Source organism: Podarcis vaucheri (assembly GCF_965113315.1).
Source record: "Podarcis vaucheri genome assembly, chromosome: 1".
NCBI classification, from domain to species: domain Eukaryota; kingdom Metazoa; phylum Chordata; class Lepidosauria; order Squamata; family Lacertidae; genus Podarcis; species Podarcis vaucheri.
The window spans coordinates 108,959,518-108,976,078 of record NC_138759.1 but is presented as its reverse complement, the minus strand read 5'-3'; the positions used below and the strand labels follow the sequence as shown (position 1 = coordinate 108,976,078).

Here is a 16,561-nt window from a genome sequence, read left to right as displayed (position 1 = left end):
TATCAACACGAACCAAAACATCAGGGACAGAATTTGCAATTATGTCATTTATCAACTAATACTGTGGGACTAATACCCATCACAACTAATACTCTGGATAAGGTACGTGTCTTAGGTGCTATTACGAAGTTGAGAATCAAGACAGTAATTATATACAAAAATTATTTAGAACGCTCTCTAGGCTCTCTTTTTGTTGATATATATATATTAATTTGTTTAGTTTATATCCTGGCTCTTTCCCCCTGAAGGAGCCCAGGGTGGCAATCTGATGCTTAGCTGTAACTGTGGGCCAAATTCAGCAAATCCAGTGAGCTAGTGAAAGCCTGTGGACAGGCTCCTACTAGCACAATGGGGCTTTCTCCCCTCCCACATGCATTCCCTGATTCCACTTGGGATGTGGGGTCAGGAGGAAAGTGGGGAATCATTCCATCTTTCAAGCAGAAATGCTTGCAATGGCGGAATACTCATAATACTCCTCCCCGTATGTTCAGTTAAACACCATGATATCGATATAAAATTAGATGCTTTCTTTTCTTTTTTCTTTTTCTTGCTACTTCAAAAACTCCCTGGTGAAACAAATGGCACAATACAAAAAGATTCCTGGCAGCAATTTTAACCTGTTTTTCAGAGACTGTTTTACCAAGCTACCAAAGGCCCAAAGTATCCTGGAGCCATTTTAACAAGCCATTTAGTGGTGGCATCAGAATTTGAATCAGCAGTTCCTCCTCTCCTTACTCTCCCTATGCATAATTGTTGCATGCATGCTGTGTGCTTTCTTGATATTCTCTAGCAACGGTGCTTGGCTTATATTACATGGGGGGGGGGGGGGAACGGGCCATAGGTGCAATCCAGAGAAAAGTGAAGCATACCTAATTCTCTGTGAAATCAGTGTTACCCAAGCACAGTTAAGAACTGATTCCATGCCTTGGGCATGCATAACTTGCTTTAGATTGCACCACCCCAAATGTAAGGTATGGGGTATTAAGAATTTAAATGTATGTAGAAGTACTAAGAATGAATATAAAGTGTTTGTGTCCAACATACTCTAAGATAAGGTCTGTTAACTGCCTCTGTAATTTCAAAAGTAATAAATCACACCAGGTTTTAGTGATGGAGAGTATAACTCATGAAAAATGAGATTCCAAAGAAATAAACACAAAACACCCTTAGGCAGAATAAAGCTGTTTGAGGAAGTGGAGAAATGTACGGGTTATTCTTCCATGTCAGCAACGCAGAAACCAAGACTATGCACTAACTTTGTGATTCTGCAGCAGAGATTATAGGCAAGACCTAAAATATTAAAACACTTAGTCAAATACAATCTTTCTGCAGTATGGATTTCTGACAAAAAGAGCACTTAAGGCTAAAAGTAATGTGAAAGTGACAATTACAGATAAGCAGTATTGAGAAACACCTGACTATTGCAAGACTCTTAGTAGCAAGTAACTAGTTCCTTGGAACTAGTATTGTGTATCTATTTCCCCCTCATGATTGTTTCAGATACCAAAGCAAGTTGAGTGAGAACTTCCCTAACAGGAAATGACATGGGCAAAAAAACTATAGCCTGCACAATGGTGCAGTTGTTTCTATTTTATGTGCATAGTGAGAGAAACACCTTTAAGAGGTGGTAGTGTCTAGAACCACCCCCCATGTGATTTGGGCTCTTGGAGTTAGCAGCTGTAGCCATTTGTTTGGTGGTACACATAAAGTGCAGTAGCACTGGTGATCCCAGGATATGGTCTGTAGGCACATGAAGTTGAAGCTACAGAGGCCTTGGTTTGGTCATTGTGTGGCTGGGCCATCACCTGGGAACTACATGTATGCCATCTGGTGTTGCATAACAATAGAAAGGTGGGATATAAATGAAAGGGGGAAATGGTAATAAAACAGCACACACCCCATGAGGTGACAAGATACAGCTTTTCCCCCCTGTGAAGTTTGCACGCCATACATAATAAACTGCCAGCCACAGTGGTCCAACGGCCCTATGCTACGCCTGAAATATCTGAATTGGGATTAAATCACAGCATTTAAGCAAATAACCAACATGGCACTTATTTATCAGTATAAGCTGTGATTTGATGATCTTGTTGGGCTAACTGAAAAGAATGCTTGTGTACTTTCACAGAAAAGGAAAAGGAAAAAGGCCTGGGAAGAAATAAGCAGAACTGTGCCCTAAGGCGCTGTTTTCCAAACTTGGGTCTTCAGCTGTTTCTGGACTACGACTCCCATCACCCCTAGCTAGCAAGACCAGTGGTCAGGAATGATGGGAACTGTAGTCCAAAAACAGCTGGAGGGTCAAGTTTGGGAAACCCTGCCCTAAGGTAACGGGTTGCCCAGGCAGAAACCTCTAGAGTGCTTGAGCCTTGCAAGAAATATGGTGGCGGTGGGCACATTGTTGAACTTTAGAGGCTAAGCATGAAGGAACATCCTCTGAGGTGACTGCAGCTGACAGGTCAGATATGTTAGGCTGGGATGAAAGATGCAGACAGCATCTGCTTGGCTTTCATCACAGCCCTAAAAAAGTATTCAGGACTACCTTGCCAGGCACAGATGACTTTTAGTGTGCTTCCTACCCTAAGCAAAGCTCTCTTGATCTTGGTCTCTGCCTACTATTCAGAGAAGGAAGCTGCTAATCTGCTGAGCCACAGCAGCTGCCAGCCCACCAAGCCTGGGAGCTGTGGAAGAACTGGCTGGATCCCTTTACAAGCTTGTCTCCATGTTGATGAGACTTGAAGTACCAGTACCCACTCAACTGGGAGCTGTCTCCACAAAGGCAGCAGGCAGAGGTATTTCGCAGTGATGTGGGTGGAGGAGAGACAAAGGGAGGAAAGTCTGGTCTTATTTACTACTTGCGTTCACAGCCCCCGCGCCTTACAATTTAGTTACTGAAACATCCCAGCAGTTCATTTGGCTAAATACCTAATGTGTGATTCACACTTTGTCGTATGTGCTGAATCCTTTCTAACACTTGGAACAGTTGCAGTTTTCTGAAACTTCAGTTGATCACAACATTATCCAATGACATACTTGTGTGCGTGCATTAGAAGTCAAGGAGATTTTTTTTTCCCAATTCAGAGGGGATTATATTTATATAAAGTCATAGTCAACATAGTCTTTGAGCAACAGCGGCATCTGAAGTAAGTTGAGAAAGATGTGCCTCTGGAATGTGGAATATCATTGGACTCAAAGCACACAGCTTTCTCAAATTTAGCAAAATTCAATTAGCAGAAATATACTGTTGAAATCAGGGAGCTGGCCTTCCCCCTACAGACATGTGCAACACCGCAGAACTGTAGTTTTCTTTTTCTTTTTAGTCAAGGTGACTACATTCTTCAGGAAATCATTTGATGAAAATAATAAAAAAAATCTCATTACGAAAAATGTTATATCACCATGAAACAACTTATAAAGTCATTCACAATAGAATCCTAATATTACACTGCTACTGTGAGACTCAATAATATAATGAATCCTCATGAATGAGAGTTCTAAATGTGAAAGTATTAACTGCCTGAGGGGCCAAAATAATCTTTAAAACAAACTATGGGAGCTAAGAGTACTACAGATTAATTTATCAACTTTGCAGAAGACATTCAACACATTTTTTAAAAGCCCTCACAAAAATGATTTTGGAGGACTATGTTTTTCCATCTCAAGCTGAATTTCAATGTACCTTGAAGTAGTAAAATGTCCCCAAACCAAACCAAATATTCTGCCCAGGACCAGTTGTTGTTTGAAAAAAGCCATGAGACAGGAGTACCCTGCAGGTAACAAAATAAATTCTGTAACAAAAAGTCTACTGGAGTGTGTGTATATGTGTGTGTGTGTGTGTGTAGCTGCAACCCCAAATGCCTGCATGAAGGTTCTAAGGCTCCTGTCCTAGACACATTGACCACAGTAGGTCTCACATAAATAAATGTGACATTCTTCTGAACAGACATGCAAAGGTTCATGCAACTAGATACCTTTTCAGCTAAGTTATTTCAAAGTAAAACCTCTTCTTGCACACAGAAACATTTCACCTGACTAAATGCCATTTATTTCCTATCTATTGAAACTTTACCTGTGACAAGTTCTCTTACTTCTGCATCAATGGATTTTCTTAGCAATCGTAAAAGTGCAGGGATCCCTCCGACGTTTTTCATTGCTATTTTATTTTCATCTGTTGACTTTCCGTACACCAGATTCCGCAATGCGCCGCAAGCGTTTTTTTGAACTTCAATGACTCTGTGGTCCAACAGGTCAACCAGATGTTTGATTCCTCCTAACCTACATACCTAGAAAAGATGTGGACCGGATTCCATTAATACACAAAGAGAGCAGATTCTGAGGGTGTGCGGTGGGCTTCGGGGAGAGGAAAGGATAACGTTCTGTTGTGCAGGAGAGAGTCTGATGGGCTAGCAGAACAGCAGTGTTGGATATGACCCATAGGTTCTTAAAGTACAGAATATAATTGACTACAGGAGAAATGTGAACAAAGTGATAGATCTACTCAGTAACAATGGAAAACATAGCTACTCTGTGAAGACAACAATAAGGTGACCAGTAATACAGGGAAGCACACTCCCCAAAATTCAAGTCATAAAGCACTGTTCCCCTCCATTTCACATATGCAAAGTTTATTGGAAAACATAATAAATATTCAGGTAGTGATTTTTCTGCTAATTGCTTGTTAGACAGAAACATTGTTTTTTTAAATAGCTGCAGAATAAAATGATTTTTTAAAAGCCATTAGCTAGGCCTTATGTTATAATTTCTCCTTCTTCTCCAAGATCCCAGGTTGGTTTACAATAATTGAAACATAATGTCTCTGTCAAAAAGGGGCCCCCACCTCAAAGACAGGAGAACTTGGGTCACAATTACACCTTTGTATTTTCAGGATTCAGCTTCTGTTTATTGTCCCACATATCCAGATATTTACTCAGAATTAAGTCCCGCTGAGTTCAAAGGGCCTTGCTTCCAAGCAAGTGTGCACAGAAATCAAAATTTAAAGGAAGCAGTCAAAAAGATGACCCAGAATTTCCACTGTCAGTACAGTAAAACCCTAGAAGCATGAACCTGAGTTTGCAGTGTAAGTTTATCAAGAGGTACCAATCTGACGGAAACTTCAACATTAAACATCGCTCTACAATGTTATTCACTGGGGGTTTTTCCAATAAGGCATCTATAGCGTACCTCGGTTTTTATTTTGTTATCTCCAAAGCACAGGTGCTGTAGGTAGGCCGCGGCATTGGCTTGAACTGATGGGAACTGATGCTGAAGCATGTGAATGACCTCAGGTAATTCTGGATCCCGCCATGCAAATTCTCTTCATTGGATAAGCAGAGTTCAAAGGAAAGTGTGAATTCGTGTGTGTTATACATAACATTTTCAGCCTGCAATGAGTTAACCCAGTCCACCCACTGACAACATTTTACAAAGATTTGTGTATAACTAAATTTCCAATGGTGAACTAAACACCATCTCAAAGATTAGCTATGGAAAGTCTAAGTAACAAGGAATCGATTTAGAATTATTTCGCTATGGCAACTATGGGCGATTTGTTACAAGTATGAGGTATGCTTGCCTGGGATCTTTCTGGATGCTGTCTATGGATGGAGATCTTGTGGTACCATCATCAGCAGGAGGCGCATGCTGCTGCATCCTGTTGTAGCTGGACTCAGAGAGCCGATAATGAAGCGACCTGTAGGGTTCTGCGTAGGTAGCTGTTGTGTTCAGAGCATAATTATTTCTTTGGTATGTAAGAGTGCTACGCTGACTGGATGACCTTTGTAGATTTCCAACACCTGGAACATAAAGCAAATATCAAGATTGTTGTTGTGTGTCCATATGTGTTGTTGTGTGTCTGTATGATGATCGCCTTCCAAAGGAACTACTCTATTCCGAACTTAAAAATGGAAAGCACAATGCTGGTGGTCAACAAAAGAGGTTTAAAGACTGTCTCAAGGCAAATCTTAAAAAAATGTAGTATAAACACTGACAACTAGGAAACACTGGCCTGCGAGCGCTCCAGTTGGAGAACAGCCTTTACCAAAGGTGTCATGGGCTTTGAAGACACTCGAACTCAGGACGCAAAGGAGAAACGTGCTAAGAGGAAGGCACACTTGGCAAATCCACACCGTGATCAAGTCCCGCCAGGAAACCAATGTCCCCACTGTGGAAGGATGTGTGGATCCAGAATTGGCCCCCACAGTCACTTATGAACTCATTATTAAAACCGTGTTTATGGAAGACAATCTTACTCGGCTATGAGTGATTGCCAAAGAAGAAGAAGAAATATGCAGACAGACACACAGACACAGAGATTTATTATCTGATCTTTCTTTTGAAACTCAACAAAACCTTTTGGAAGCAATGGAATATGCTTTTCTTTAAGCTGGCATGATGGGGGACAGACGGACTGGGGTTTAGATTGGCTTGGATCTAAGATACCATTATTTAAGGAAGTTCAAAGAAGTGAAGCTGCACATTGCTTCTTCCATAATGGCAGCCACTTGTGCCCTTTAAGAGTCTATATCTTGGGGGTGGGAGGCGGCATACAAGACTTCTAGGAGTCCCATTTTGGGCTTAAGTCCTTTGGGCTATTTCCCCTCCCCGCAGCAGCTAGCCATGTCCCATTGCATATTGTCCACGGGGGGGGGGGGGGCTACCCTCCAGAGAGGCCTTTCAAGCAGCACAAGTGGCCGCAGGGACAAAGAGGGACTGGGGAATTTCCCCTTCCTTGAATTAAGTTAGCTAGGATCCAAACCCTAGTGTTTTAATTTTAGCAGTTTCACTGTATGTTACTTTGATAGCTTAATTTGAATGCTGATGGAATTTGGCCATGATTTGAATGGTGATGGGATTTTCAATTTCTTATTTCAATGCGTTATTACTCAACTCTGAAGTGATGGGGTCAGTTATAAAGGTGACAAATAATACAGAGCAGCTAAATGGACGGCACATTTAAAAGTATTTTTTAAAAGTATTGTTTTTAATGCTTTTTTGATTCTGCCAAAACTAAGGATCTTGAAAATTAATTGTCCTGTTACCTCCTCTAAGGGAGGGTAGGCCGAATTGGATGGTATGTGACGTTCAAGGCTATTTTTAAAAGATTGCCTATAGCAGAGGTAAGTCTTATGGCCCCTTTACCCTGGCAGGTGGTGTGTGTGCTGATTGCTCCCTCTAGGAGTGCAACATTCCCTTCTAGCCAGATGCTCCTTCAAGCATCTGTGCACTTCTGAACCTACCCAGCTTCCTTCCAGATAGAGAAGGCAGGAAGATATCTGTGTCCTTTATCGCACCCTGCCCCCACCAAATCTGTGGGGGAAGGGAAGTTTATGAATTGGGGTTTTCTTTTTCTAAACTTTATGGTTTCAAGTACACGCTGTCATATTATTTCAGTATTATTCTCCAACGAACATGGGGTGATAAAATAGTTCCCCATACTCTTGTAGCCAATTTAGATTTGGGGACAACAGGGATTTCACACTTACCAGATCCAGTTCGATATAACGCTGTTTGGGATCCTTGGGGTAGATCAGCTGTTCCATGATTTGGACTGTGGTACACCGGACTGTAATAGGTTCTACCTTCATATATAGGGGTGATGTGTAGATCAGGAGACACCGTCGAACGCAGCTCTTGACCAAGTTGGCTGTGCTGACTAGCATATGAACTCCTCAAGCCTAGACGGAAAAGGGAAATGTGAGTATGTGGCAATTGCAATCTTCACAAACAAATCCCCATTTTCATATTGCAATCTTTTAGGCTCCAACTACACATGTGACTCTCCCACACATATGCATATCTCATCTTCTAATCGCAGCCTAAAATTCTATCAAGGAAGAAATTAATATATATGTTAATCTGTATTTCAAAACAGATCTCTTCAGAGATAGGTGGCACCTATATCTTTTGCCGTTCTCCCTGTCCCGTGCAAGAGCAAAGGGGGGGGGGGGGAAGCAGGCAGGGACAGGGTTATTGGTTTGTGTTTTGTTTTCACAAAGATCATCCCTTCGACTTTTGAGCGCATTGGTCCCTCTGGCCTTTACCAGAACTGCCAGATGGCTAGTTCAAGCCTGGTCTCACCTGTTCCTAACAAGGCCTCCAACGAAATCATTCTGTGCATAAGAAAGTGAGTGGGGAAAATCAAAATGTGCTTCAAGATGCCTTTGTAAGTCTTACAATAATTTCACTCCAGGCCCACTCAGTCACATGTTTTTGAACAGAGCATCCACGTTTCCTGTTCCGTTTTTATGCATGATTTAGGATCTTATCTTCCTCTTTCAGTTATCCTATCTTTTATTTTCCATCTAAAGTGAAAAATTCCAATTTAAACCTCTCCTTGTAGCTTATCTACAAGCCTAATGATTTTTGTACTCTTATTTCTTGCCTTTTACCAGCTCTATAGTTTCTTTGTTAAAAAGTGGCAGCTAGAACTGCACACATTGTTCAAGGTGACAGAAGATTATGGTATTTTAAAGCCTCTGTGCTATAGTTTGTATAATGGCAACAACCATTTTAAAAACATGCGACAATGAAAGAAAATTTGCAGAAGGCCTTGGTCTCTTACACCTTATTTACTGTGCTCTGGGGAATGTTGAAGATGCTGCAAAAGTTTTGGGTCAGGCCCATGGTCATTTTGTACCACCCGTGAACAATAGAAAAGCCTTAATAGTCTTGATTTTTTTATTTTATTTAATGTAGACCCACATAGATTCATCTGACAAGAGCACAGTCTGTCAGTCAGCTGCCAATTATTTAAACTGCAAGGGGGTTGTACTAGCTTAGCCTCCAGCAACAAAATCTTCCTTTCTTTAACGTGTGATGAAACAATCTACCTTGCAGCTTAAGCGACCCTATGGTGTAGGAGGAACTGAACTACAGGGACACGTGCCTTTTAGGGGCTAAAATCACTTATATTGAAGACACCTGAAAGTACTGGGAGAGATCAAGAGATTCACAGTGTCATCAATCGTCTCTTCTAATCCAAAATGATGGAGGTACCGGGAACCTACAGAAGCGGTATTCACCCTGTCCTATAGATCTGAACTATCCAAAAGGCAAGATCATGTACAAGTCAGCTTATATGCACACACACACTAGCCTTCAGCTTCCAAATAACACAGTGATTGGTAACCTGCTGCTAATTAAAAATAAGGATTTAGTGGGGATGTCCAGTGATTCAGGTATTGTGTCAGTGCGTGTTTCAAGAAATATCAGCAACTGTACAACATATCAACCCTATGATATAAGAACCTGCTTTGCTGTCCATCTGGTCTGAGGCTATGCAAAACCTTATTTTTAAGGATTTCATTCTTTCTATTATAAAATACAAAGCTGCATTGGCTCTTAAAAATCACAACAGTCATTATAGCGAAGAATCTGTTCTAGTTAAATTTGCTATACAGTGGTACCTCATGTTGCAAACACTTCGGGTTACAGACTCTGCTAACCCGGAAGTTGTACCTTGGGTTAAGAACTTTACCTCAGGATGAGAACAGAAATTGTGCGCTGGGGTGTGGTGGCAGCGGGAGGCCCCATTAGCTAAAGTGGTACCTCAGGTTAAGAATGGTTTCAGGTTAACAATGGACCTCCGGAACGAATTAAGTTCATAACCAGACGTACCACTGTACAGTGGTACCTTAGGTTACATACGCTTCAGGTTACAGACTCAGCTAACCCAGAAATAGTGCTTCAGGTTAAGAACTTTGCTTCAGGATGAGAACAGAAATCGTGCTCCGGCGGCGCGGTGGCAGCAGGAGGCCCCATTAGCTAAAGTGGTGCTTCAGGTTAAGAACAGTTTCAGGTTAAGACGGACCTCCAGAACGAATTAAGTACTTACCCGAGGTACCACTGTATAGGCAGATGAAAGAAGTATTTTTTTAAAAAAAAACTAAGGCAATGTGTGAGAAGACAACCTGATTGAGCTACTAGCCATAATATTTGCAAATGTCAATATTTGTTCTTTGCTGAATCGTAATGTGGTAACAACTGGTTCAGATGTGTTGTTAAACCTTCAGCCTTCCATCTGTTGGTCCTATTAAGTAATACAATTATTCTTTCTTTCTTTCTTTCTTTCTTTCTTTCTTTCTTTCTTTCTTTCTTTCTTTCTTTCTTTCTTTCTCCTGGTTTTGTCAGGACTGATTTCAACACCAGTGCAATGTCATAAAAGCATCATATAGCAGATTCACAAGTCATTACGCTGGTGCACGGGTTTAGGACAGTGGCAACCACTGAGGTTATGGATATTGTGTGAAGATTAACAGTATTTAAGAAATGGAATCTAGCAAAATCTTTCTAAGAATAATTTAAAAGGCTTTGTGTTTTGAAAGGCTTGAAAAATTATACTACTACATCTTCACTATGAAATAACTAGAAGATTCAGGCTGTGATATCAAAAGACTGATTAAAAAGTCATTCATATTTAGCTGCTTGGCACAGCATTCTTAAACATATTAAGTCAAGGCTTTCCGCACCCTTTCAAGTAGATTGGCATCTAAATATTTGCTGTTAAGGCACTTTTAATCAGGGCATTAGGACTTTGCTATATGAGTAATATACAGGCAGCATTGTTCTACTTCGAAATCATTGGCACAATGCATGAGGTCTTTTTTCATATTTTGAAATGCACTAGCTACATTTGACAAAAGTGAGAACTAAATTTCAAGCAAGCAGTCATTGCTTGCACTTCCTGTCATTAAACAAAGTGTGTTTCTCTTGCTTGCTTCCTATTTTTTTCCATATTATATGTGGTCAGTCACAGATTACGTGGTATATGAAAACCTGATACCTATACTGAGGTCTGCCTCTGGATTGTTTAATGATTCATTGCTTGTGTGCCCAGAAGTAATAAGGAAATACAAATCCCTTCAAGTATTGCACAGAGGGAGTCAGGAACACATAAATTGCAGTTAATTATGCAGTGCATATCAACAGTATAGGTAGTTTTCATATATTTCAGGCCCGATACCTGCTTTTTTCAAATGCAAGATCATTTTTGACAGGGATATTCATGGCACTGTTTGTCTCCAGGTTGAATAGAGGTAGGTTAAATTCATTCATATGGGAACAAATTTTAAAATGAAAGAATGGCAATCCATGGTGGTATTTTATTTGTACTTATTATTTACAGGTCACAATCTAATGCAAGTTGTGCATGTTTAGACCCCTGCAGGCTAAACAAAGTGGTGAATACTTCCTAAATCCCCACCCAACGATCTGCATGTGCTCAGATACGCATAATGCACTTGTACATCCTGTCTTCATCAGTCATCTGGGTGGAGTGGCCGAATGTGCGCACCCACTCCTATGGGGATGAACTGGATCCCTCCATCCAAATGAAGATCTTGCAGGCAGCTGAAATTATCGTGTATACAGTAGAGCACTTGTGCCCATAAGCAATCATTTCATTAAGGCATTAAGTATATTTTTTCTGTGCATTTAAAAACTGTTTGTGGAAATACGGAATAACTGAAGCTCCTTGTTATCAACTGAAGAATGTCCCTCCCCCTCTCACACACAAACCAAGCTCACGACAATCAACTGAATGCAACCAACCTTATTCTGGGTTCTCCAACCTCTCGCATTGTCAGCAAAAGCAAACAAAGAACCTACCCGCCTGATGCTGACACAAAACTCTGCACATACACTATGCAAAAGAATGAAAGATCATTATACCCCCTTCTTTCTTCCCCCCTCTCCACACTTTGCTCTCCCCCACAACTTCAAAATGCCTGACAAAAGCGTTTCACACCAAATGTAGCTGACCTGTAGAAAGGACTCTATGAATTGAAAACAGAGACCCTATAGGTTCATTTGTTTATCCATGAAAATCTTTCAACAGAAACAAATTAAAAATGAAATAAAACTGCTAAGCCTCCACAGTATAACATTTCATTCTTTGTGATGAGAAATGAAGCGATTAATTCCGAAAATATCTACTGAAACAAGTCTGTGAAACTACAAACACATTCAAAGCAGCAACTTCAGTCTTCCTTTCAATAAGCTTTTCAGCGACACCTAACATCCGATTCCTACCCTTTGAAAAAATACCCCCGGTTTAAAATGCAGTCATAAAATCCTGCATTGTGTTGTTGGTCCTGTGCAGATTCCTCATGTGCAGGCACTGTGCCTATAACAGCATTTCAAGCATCAGTAGTGGCATATTACAGCTCCTCTTGCCAACAGTGCAATTCATTGTATTTACAGATTCGCGCAAAGTTTTAAGTTGTGTCTTTACCTTTTTACTAACCTGTAAGGCTATCTGGACGGGGTGGGACCATTTTTTCATATATATCGTACTGCTGTGCGTATTGCTCGATATCATGAAGCGTCCGTTGTAACGTCGTCCCCAGGTGTTGTGGAACGGCGGTCATCCCAGAACGTTTTGGCGATGAAGATCCAACTTGGGTTTGGGGTGGAGAGGCCACTCTTGTCTGTGTGTCATTAAGCGTAAGAGGTGACCCAACTCTGACAGCGGGCTGGTACTGGGGAGTTCCTCCATTGGGGTTGGTCGACTGCCTGGATGTTACCGAGCCAACTCTGCGCACTGCGATAGGCGAAGCTGGCCTCTGTGTGGTAAACGGAGATGCTGCTCGTTGTACAGGCAATGTTGTAGATGAAAACACATTAGAATTAAGAGATCGCGACTCGGTAACGGATGGCGAGCCATAGCCACTCCCTAAAGAAGTTCTGAGTGATCCCCTTGAAGGAGAAATGCCTGCGGTGGTCACATATGAGGGAGACTGGGCCCTCGATGGAACAGAACTTACGCGTTTCATGGCTCGGTTGGCAGCTATGTTTGAGGATGCCTGTTCAAAAGGAACCACGTATCATTTTGGTGCACAAAGCCATCAGCCAGTGTAAAAGATCAACATTTTCGCTTGAAAATTCCTTTGCGGGCTCATCTGCACTAGAGTTCAGTCTCTTTTGTTTTAAAACGGGGAGTTAAGCTCATGTTTTAAAGGTTTCAATTCTCTACACATTTATCTGGGAGTAAGACTCGTTGAACAGATATGCACAGAATTGCACTTCTCAGTCTCTGCACTGAAATCAGCGGGACTTAAAAAGCTTAATGTTTTCTGGATTGCGCCTAAAATGTTTTAAAGTAAGTTTATCTATTGTAACTTCCATCAAGGATGCATTCTTAAAGAACAACGAGAATCCTGTTTGGCATCCGCAGCCAAGCGAAACTATTAATTTCCAGAGTTCCTTGAGTGGGGCCAAAAGAGTAACATCCTTTGGATTGGGCTTAAATGTTGTAGTACAGATGTAGCTTTAATCTTAATGTTCCACTTTCCTTTTTTTTTTTTTTGCAGCAAATGTGTCACCAAAATCCTATAGAACTATTTTCTCCATTTAGTCTTTGCCCTTTTCATGACTTATTAATAAGCCTAATAAATAAGTTACCATTAACACTGCACAGCCCAATGTCATTCTACAAAAGCTGGAATTAGGCTGAACAAAGTCTTGGGCTTCCATGCCCTCCCATTCTCTCCGCCTGTGTAACTGAGAGAATGTTGCTAGCATTTAGTTCACCTTTCTAAAAATCCTGGCATATGAACCAGTAATGATATGTAATGGCAACCAAGGATTCCTGGAAAGTGGAACTAAATACTGGTGGCCCGTCCCTCAACCACAAATGTTTAGAAGGGAAGTATGACCTTGAAGCTTTGCTCCATTATTTAGTGTTATATTGTCTTATGCCATTTATGGAAGGGCTGTTTGCTTTTAACTGGTGTTTTCTTTCACTCCCCTCCCCCACTGTTTTGATGAGATTCTTGGAAGATAAAGGTGATATAGAAATGAAACGAAATGAAATAAAATAAAATAAATAGTGTTTTATTTATTCTTATATAATTTTAAGCCAGTCAGAGAACTGTTGTGGTTGAAGATGTAGAATACAAATGATTTATCAAGGTAAGTAAATTATTGTATTGGGCATTACGTTCATATTTATATTACTTTTACACCATATCTATATTAGTATATTTATTTATTTCATCAGCTTTTCTTGATTATATTTTTGGAGCTACATGTACCTGAACCAAAGCCTGTCCTTCAGCCCTTGAGCTTCTCACCAAATGGTTATTGTTTGCTCCGATAAAGGAATGTTGCTGTCTGTTCTCTCCCTTTATCAGGTTCTGGCTGTTGTGAAAACTGCTTACTTCCTGGTATCCACTGTCAGAATAAGAATTCATTTGTGTCGAACTCCTAGAGTTACCCACTGATCCTAAAGATAAAAAGCACAACAAACCTGAAGTTATTACACGGTTATGAATAAAAACAAGACCAGATTGATAAATCTCAGTTTATTTAAAATGTATATAACAGACCCTCACTTTCATGGAGCGATGTTTGCTCTGGGGAGTAGAGATTCCCTTGTTCTGGCTCCGTTCCAACATGATAAGAAGCAATATGAACACTCTCAGATGCTCTGAGTTTATTTACACCTGTGTTTGGCAAATCTGAAAGCAGAGTTTTGTTAGTCAATAATAATATCTACATCTATACGCATCTGCAACCTGGTACAGCTTCACCATTTCTGCTCAGTTCTCTTCTACATACCATCTGCAGAGCAATTTTAGACAATTGTGCAAGAGCAATAGCTTTGTATATGAACATTCAATTCTGAGAAAGACATAAAAGAAAAGACCATTTGTGGAGGTGGTGTTTTCTTGTCAGTTTTGAAAGCTCAACAGTACACATTTCCAAAGGAGGAAAATTCTGAAGCTGTTAACTGAAGAACATATTGTCAGCCGTGATATTCATTCTTGAACTTTAAGCATAAAACAAATATACTTAAAAAAAAGAAAAGAAATCTGTGGCTTGAAAGACAAAGCATTATTGAAAAGATACCAGAAGGGATCAAATTTACATTCAGGAACTGATTCCTATATGAATTAGCCTATCTTGCTGCCAAATCCCATCCAGTAACTTAGGAACATAGGAAGCTGCCCTATAAGGACTCAGATCATTGGTCCATCTAGTTTAGAACTGTCTTCCCTGATAAAACACCAGCTCTCCAGAATTTTAGGCAGAGGTTTCTCCCAGCCCTGCATGGAGATGCTGGAGATTGAATCTGAGACATTCTGTAGGCAAGGCTGATGCACAAGGCTATACAGCCCTTAATTTCTTTTACAGTCGTACCTTGGTTCTCAAACAGAATGTGTTCCGGGAATCTTTTCGACTCCTGGAACCAGCTGAAAACCAAGGCGCAGCTTCCGATTAGCTGCAGGAGCATTCTGCAGCCAGCCAGAAGCCGCGGAAGCCGCGCCAGATTTTCGACTTTTGAAAATTGTTCGAAAACCGGAACACTCACTTCCAGGTTTCAATCGTTTGGGAGCTGATTTGTTTGGGAGCCAAGACGTTTGAGATCCAAGGTACAGCTGCAATTTACTTAAAGGGTTTCAGGGTGAATTGCCTTTTCAAGCCAGGCCTTTTCAAAACAGAATTTGCACAGTTCTTTTAAACAAAAATGTGCCACAACTGAGGAACATGAAACCACTGAGAAATCCTTCCTACTTGCTACATCTTCACATGAGGGCTTCTCTTCACTTTATTTCCACAGTTGATGGATGATTTAGGGAATCTGAGATGGGGCAGCTGCGACTCAGAAATTTAATATTAAATTTGCAGCTTGGCAAGGAGGACAAAATCCTCAAACTTCCACTTATGGTTCAAATATTCACTGGGCAGCCTTGGGCCAGTCACGGTCTCTCAACCTAACCTACCATACAAGGTTGTTGTGATTATTAAACGAGGTGAATACATATATGCATACAACTGGGAGGCAGAAGTTCTTGCTGGTCTACTGCAAATAACCGTGATCTTCCAACAGATCCCAACATGCTTCCTGCCTATCTCTGAACTAAAGAAATAATAGCTTTTCAGTTCCTTAAAAGCCTAATTCTAAAGGTAATTTATCAGGACTGGAGGAAGAAACCAAGAACTGGAAGCCTTCCAGGTCTCTTACATGAAAGGCATTTGAAGACTTCTGCACCAGGGAGCCATGAAAATGAATGAGAATGGAGTTAAAGTGGATTAGAGTTTTGGGGTGGGCTTCTTTGTTGTTGCTAGAGAGTTCCCATAATTGCACAGCTTGGTGCAACTAATTTTAATTAGTTTTGGAGTTTAAAAACATGAAAAGGGGGCAAGATAGCCAGCAAATATTCCTTACAATGACTGGAGAATGCAAAGTTAGGGACATCTCAGTTGTACAGCAATGTCAAATAATCCTGAAGATGTGCACTAGGATTATAGTTTTGACCTAATAAGTCCAGCTACTAAGGAGGAAGAGCCAATAACATTTAGATCCATGAAGGAGGAGCATTTTAATTTAATACATTTTAAAATAAAGCATGCTCACCCTGTGAATTAGCTCAAAATGTGCCTGCCAAATAAAAGTACCATATAACTAATTTTAAAGACCCATTCCAAGTAAACTTCCAGGTCAGCAATCCCCCACACTGCATAGAAAACCTTTTGTGAAGTGTCTTTCAACAACTACCGTATTTGTAGTAGGACATGACTATTTAAAAGGGAGAAAAACAATCAAAAGTCTTAGGTGTGCTAC

General features: G+C 40.6%; 1 protein-coding gene across 8 annotated transcripts in view; it reads right to left on the bottom strand.

The window, feature by feature from the left end:
* The window catches only part of PKP4 (plakophilin 4), a 96,344-nt gene that overhangs the window by 22,008 nt on the left and 57,775 nt on the right, over nucleotides 1-16,561 (bottom strand). For 4 of the 8 annotated variants that reach the window (XM_082197546.1, XM_082197549.1, XM_082197550.1 and 1 more), the window contains exons 5-11: nucleotides 14,322-14,453; nucleotides 14,028-14,242; nucleotides 12,239-12,797; nucleotides 7,479-7,670; nucleotides 5,570-5,789; nucleotides 5,179-5,311; nucleotides 4,067-4,280 (exon numbers count right to left, since the gene is read on the bottom strand). In XM_082197546.1, the coding sequence (XP_082053672.1) occupies nucleotides 4,067-4,280; nucleotides 5,179-5,311; nucleotides 5,570-5,789; nucleotides 7,479-7,670; nucleotides 12,239-12,797; nucleotides 14,028-14,242; nucleotides 14,322-14,453 (1,665 nt within the window). The remainder of the gene's footprint in view (nucleotides 1-4,066; nucleotides 4,281-5,178; nucleotides 5,312-5,569; nucleotides 5,790-7,478; nucleotides 7,671-12,238; nucleotides 12,798-14,027; nucleotides 14,243-14,321; nucleotides 14,454-16,561) is intronic. The other 4 variants (XM_082197547.1, XM_082197551.1, XM_082197552.1 and 1 more) reach the window with 3 other exon arrangements.